The 6000-nt window shown below is 48.9% G+C and overlaps 1 protein-coding gene across 2 annotated transcripts in view; it reads right to left on the bottom strand.

Moving 5' to 3' along the window:
- Positions 1-6000, bottom strand: part of DOCK11 (dedicator of cytokinesis 11) — a 101153-nt gene that overhangs the window by 73821 nt on the left and 21332 nt on the right. For both annotated transcript variants that reach the window (XM_066640257.1, XM_066640258.1), the window contains exons 6-10: positions 4745-4840; positions 3496-3630; positions 1985-2162; positions 1085-1164; positions 727-810 (exon numbers count right to left, since the gene is read on the bottom strand). In XM_066640257.1, coding sequence (XP_066496354.1) covers positions 727-810; positions 1085-1164; positions 1985-2162; positions 3496-3630; positions 4745-4840 — 573 coding nt within the window. The remainder of the gene's footprint in view (positions 1-726; positions 811-1084; positions 1165-1984; positions 2163-3495; positions 3631-4744; positions 4841-6000) is intronic.

Below are 6000 nucleotides of genomic sequence, written 5' to 3'. Positions count from 1 at the left end.
CCTTAGGGATCAATAAGACAGGAGCATGCATTCCCCCTCTTCTCCTTGGGCCTTAACTCAGTGCGATGGCAGCAAAACCCCAAGGGCAGTGGTACACCCCAAAAAGCACTGGGTGGGGTGATGAAACTTGTGCAATGAAAGGATTTCAAAGTGTATTTAGATGGACACGTAGTCCTACCCTGTCCCTAAGGCTTAGGGTGGGTAACATCTTTGTTCTTCATTCAACTAATTTAAGGGTGCTGAAGAGTTGATTTGAGCACCCCAGGCTCCTCAGGTTTAAAGTAGACTCTATGAGACCAGGAGTTTGGGGTTGTAGTTTTCAGTGGAGCAGGTGGCACTAAAAGGAGAGCCCTGCATAAGTCACAATTCAATTAAAGACATCATGATGTATGTCTCAATCTGTAATAAGAGGCGTTCTCCACGCTCTCACACAGGCTGGAATGCCTCTTCTTGAGATGACAACTTGCTATTTGCAGGGTTCGTACATACAAGTACCGATGATGAGAATTTATGTGATTCTTTCTTCAGAACTATTAATCTGATAAAACTCAGCAATTGTTTAAAGACTTGAATTTTTAACTCACTTCTGTAATCAGGTGACAGTCTTAATTCCTCCCAAAGAACCCAATCCTTTCCCAGACCATAAAAATAAAGGAACTGTTTCCTTAATCCAGCACAGCACTACCAGCTCAGATCCGTGTGTGTTGAGGCAGCTGCACAAATTACCTGGACTTCTGGGTCAAAGGAGAAGAGATTTTGTCTCCCGTCGTTCCTACTAAGCTTGTTTAGCTGCTCAGTTTCTCTTCCATACTGAAACAGGAAAAAAAGCACCCTGCAATGCAAATTCCTGGTCTCTCTTATTTTTTCCCCCCTGGTTTTGGACCTTTCTATCACCTTGAAGCTTCTGTGATGCTCAAGGCAGGAGCAGAATTTTGGATGGCGAGACACTCTCTTTCTATTGAAATTAATGCAGAGGGTCACCTGGTGAAAATGGTCTGGGCTGGATTCCCAGAGACCAGGGAGTCTGAAGCCTGCCTTGCGTAGCTCTGTGCCCCTCCCCAGGACCTGGAAGGCGTGAGGCTACCTTCATCAGCTCCGGATGCATGCTCCTCTCCAAGCTCTCCAGGATGTTTTCAGCTTTGCCTTGGCTGCCGGCTTCATCATCTGCAAAGTCACGAAAAGCAGATGTTGCAAATGGCTGCAGAGGCGCCTCGCCAGCCCATTAGGGCGCGACAATCTCCACGGCGCTCCGTCACAAATGCAACCCAGGGAAGTTGGAGGGGAAACCTGGAGGTCAGCCAGGGCCTGGTTTCCCATCCAACAGCAGAGTCATATTCCAGGCAAGTCATAGACATTCTCCACTAGGCAGATCGCTTGGAGTGCAGAGCAGTCTGAAAGTGCCACTGTGTGCTGATCAGTAAAAGGAGGGCAGAGAGCAGGCATTTCACAGTCTCTCTGCAGGAAGCCACACTTCAGGTGTTCTCAGCTAGGGATGTGCAGTACAATTTTCTCTAGGGAGGGCCCTAATACGTACATCGGAGCCAACCTGACCATGCCAGACCACACGGCCCAATCCAGCCAACTCTCACTGCAGCTCTGCACCTGAATGGACGAGTGCTTTCAATTTTCTTTTTAAGTGGTAGAGGGAATAAAGGCCACTAAGAGTGGAGACAACAAGCTCAGATCCACTGGATCCTGAGCCCCGAGTCGGGCCAAGCAGCCCGACACGGGGCTCCCCGATTCTGTGCTGGCTCAAGAGTGCATGCAGGATGCCACAGCAGCCACTTTTGGTGCCGCAGCAGTCCTGAGTGCCGGGCCGCTCAGGATTGGGCCGTCAATGGCTTTAGAGAGAGCCGAGACACATTTATAGGGACAGGCCTGACAATGGCTGGCAGTCGTGTCAGCTCAATAGAACCTCCATGTTCAGAGGCAGCAGACACGGGAGGAAGGCAGCTGTCTGCACTAATACCCCACTGGCTCTGACCTGGCAGGGATTCCACCATATCCTTCTTTTCCTGGACCAAACACTCGGCGTTCGTCTGGGTGACCTTCCTCAGCGTTGCCAGCCAGTCTTCCATCTCCTGCTCACTTTCGGCGGCCAAATAGTGGCTGTACTTATCCAGCATCTTGAGCTCAAATGCATGACGACGCATCTTGGGGCACTGCCGGAAGAAACAGAAGCATGGGAAAACTGTAAAAGCATTTGACTCCTTTCTCTCCCCTACCCTAGTTCTCACTGAAGTTGTAAACCTTCACACTGACGGTGAGGTTTCATAGGACTGGAGATTTATTTATTTATTTTAAAATCACCGCACACAGAGAACTAGCATATTAGAAAAAGAACTAGGTGCTATTTTGCCTAACTTGCTAGCTTTCCATATCACATGGAATTGTTTGCATGGCAATAGCATATATCATGAAATGTTATGTGGTTAATCAGTTAGAGATGATACTTTGCTTGCAGTTACAGAGCTTACTCAGCGAAACAAGGGCTTAGATCTTAATTATTTTATTTTGTCTATGAACAGCTTTATGAACTTCTTTGCTGCTGTTGAAAAGGGGTATATAAATACCACTAATAATAACAGATCAGGGATATGCTATTTCCATGAATCTGCAATAGCACAATATAAATACAGAATCTGACATCAGGAAACAGATTTCAGCATCTTGAAAGTAATTTTTGCCCATTTCTAAAACCATAGGAAAGGATATACTGCACTAATATCTAGTGAGAAGCTCCCCCCTCAACCCCAGGAAGGGGGGAAAAAAAACAGGAATTCCTCATGCTTTATCTCCTGCAGCGAATTGTTTAATAAAGGCCTAACTTTCTTCCAGCATTTTAAGATCAGTTTTCTGACAGTCAAGTAACTGAAGGACAAAGAACGTCATCCCTTCCAGGCCCATCCTGTTTCCCACAGTGGCCTAGCAGATGTCTTCAGGAAGCCCATTAGTAGGCTCCCTCACAGTGACTCCCCTGCAACTGGAATTCTGAGGTAGACTGCTTCTGTACACACAGGTTCCATTCCTAACTATTGTAAGCAACGAGACCTCCGGAAGGGCCAAGCAACCAATCAGAGACTCCAGGACAATTGGGGTATGATGGTGATAGTTGCTTGTCCCGCAGCAAACTATCACCCAGTGGCACACAACCTCCTCTTGTGGACAAAGAGGGCATTGACAGACCTCCCCCCTCCACAAATATGTCTAACCCATTTAAAGCCACTTAAGAAGCTGGCAGCCAGTCTTAGCAAATCCCACCCATTCATTTTGTGCTGCCTGATGAACGACTTCCTTTTGCTAATCAGTGCCACTGGGTCTCCCCAAGTTCTGGACTCCGCTTCAGCTCTGGTTAAATAAGAGACAGACCCACTGTTCTCAGCAGAGCCCAGAGCGCCCCCCAAGGCGTGCTTGAGCCTTTGTCTGCCCCCCTGGGTCTTGGGATGAACCCACAGCCTGGCAGCGCTGCAGAGAGTCCCTGGTGAGTCCTCTCACCTGCACAATGTCGATGCAGGAATCCAGGAAGATGCACCCTTTGGACTCCTTAGATGACTTTTCATCCTTGTAGGAGTTCAGAATGTAGGAGCCATCTGGGAGCTGCGTCAGGTAGAAATACCTTCTCTTGAACACCTGCCAAGACAAGACCAGCCTTGATCTCACTGCCGCAGGCAGCAGTCCAGGGTACAGCCTGGACCTTCATTCATGCGTCCCTAATAATAATAATAACAACAACAACTAGGTATTTATATACCGCCTTTCTGGTCATTGGATTACTCCTCTGACTTTATTCAAGGCAGGTGTTTCTAAATCCCTCAAGGGGATTTTTACAATCCTAGAGGTTCTCTCTTTCAAGAACCAACAACATTTCAGAGTGGATCTTCCTGGTTTGGTCTCACTTCTGGCCTCCAGTTCTCCCACACAGGCAGTTCTCCCATGCAGACTCGTGGTGCTTCTGGTCTTAAAACAGAACCAGTTACGAGGCAGGCCTTGCACCAAGTCAGAACACAGCTCCAGCTAGCCCCGCATGGTGGCCCATTCCAGCTGGTAGCAAATCTCTGGGGCCTTAGAGGCACTTTTCCATCCCCTGCTCTCAGGCATTTGGCAGCCTTTCCTGGACTGGACACCAGTCTAATTTCCACTGCAAGATCTGCAGAGAGCTTTCACCACAGGAGCGCAAGACACAGCATTTGGCCAAGAGCGCAGAGTTGCTTTCATTTCATCTTTTCCCTATTTCTGCTTGTCAGAGTGATCCCGAGACAGCCACACCCCTCTGGCTTGCCTTACAACAGGGCTGGTCTTAGGAGCTGCAGGGCCCAACTGGAAACATTTTGCACACATATTTGACTTTTAAAACTTTTTCAGAGAAATAAACTGTATGCTATACTTAATAAACATATTATGTAATTCAAGTGCAGGGAAAAAATGTAAAAATATAAACAAGCACCACCGACTTTTCCCGAATTCAGAAGAAAATTAAAATCGCTGCTGTTCTCTATAAAACCTGCAATGTGGTGTTAAGTGTTTGAAGCAATATGTGTATTTAGCAAGACTAGACTAGAAGACCCTGGGGGGGGGGCTCTTAGTCACAGGGCCCAAGGGGAAGCAGTTGGTCCAACTGGCTTTCAGCCAGCCCTGGGTACCATTAAACATCCCCCGAGGTGCCTAGAACAGGTCTCTGCCTTCTGCCCTCCGTTTCTGAGACAGTATATAACCAGAGATACAAGGTGGGCCAGACAAGACTCACCTTCATGGATACTGTGATCGTGCTGTTGACGTTGGCCTTGTACAGCCAGCCCTGCTTGACCATGCCTCCCTTCTGGGAGCACAGCGAGGAGGAATCCTGAAAAAGTCAGCCAGAGTTACTGCTGAGAAAAGCGCAAGGAGGGCCAGAGAGATGAGGCAGCAAAAGGCTCAAGCGATGCTCCTCAAATGCTGGTTCTGCTCCAGCAGACGGCTGAGTGGGACCTGCCCGGTGTGGAAACAAATGCAGCAAGGAATCTTTACTCCAGGGCTGTCTATTTGTCGACTGAACAAAGTGGCCACTCTGCCCCTTCCCAGAAGCTCCTTGGTCCATCAGACTGCGCAAGATGTGGGTGTGCAACTGCCTAGTTGGCCCCTGATTCTGCAGGTTCCCTGGGTGGATGTCATCCCAGGGGTTCCCTCAGCGTGTGATTGATGCTGAAGCCCACAGGAAGGCACTCCTCTGAAGCCAGGACTGGGATCTGCCCAGTTCTGGCACTCAATAGCTGCCTGGAGAGTCTGCCTCAAGAAAGCACCTTTGCACAGACTGCAGGCACACAAAAACAAGGCATTTCTTTGCTTCAGAATAACAGGCCTAGCCTTGCGGTCTGCCTTTGCTCCTGGGAATGCAATCCCAGGAGGGTGCAATGAAGGAACAGTCTCTCCTCCTTGCCCCCCCCTCCCAGTTTTGCTGGGCATTTCCACAAAATACCTTTGTCCACACCCCAGAGCATGTTTCCTTAGGTAACCCTGATCAGCTGCATAATTGCTGAAGGTCCAGGTTAGCACCTGGGCAGCTTTCCTCCAGGGCTGTGTGGAGGCTCAGCATTTGGGAGGCTGCTGAGCTACCTGAAGCCAGGAGAGGCGGGAAGTGCTGGCAGACAACTCTCTCACATGGCCACCCGCCTTGGCGGTGCAAGGCGTGAAGCCATCAAAATGGTGGCGCTGCTGGGACACTGCAGGCCCTTTCCTGTTCTACGGGATCACCTGAATTTCTCATGCTCTGGAGCCAGCCCTGAAAGCAGCAGACAGAGCAGAGCCACAAGAGGCCGTTAAACAGAAGGCAGGAACCAGAATTTTAAGTCACAGACATAGGATTTTAAGTCACACACTGTGACCTGTGTCTAGGATTGCAGCCTTAGTTATGATGCTACATCAGGCCTCTAATTCTGCTGTTCTGCTCTGTCTGCTTCTTAAAATCATACAAATCTGCATGTGGTCACACACATGAGGAAGACTGAATGAGGAGGCCAAAGAAGG

This window comes from Tiliqua scincoides, chromosome 12 (assembly GCF_035046505.1).
Source record: "Tiliqua scincoides isolate rTilSci1 chromosome 12, rTilSci1.hap2, whole genome shotgun sequence".
Lineage (NCBI taxonomy): Eukaryota > Metazoa > Chordata > Lepidosauria > Squamata > Scincidae > Tiliqua > Tiliqua scincoides.
The sequence above is the reverse complement of the archived record's forward strand: the minus strand, read 5'-3'. Positions and strand labels throughout refer to the sequence as shown.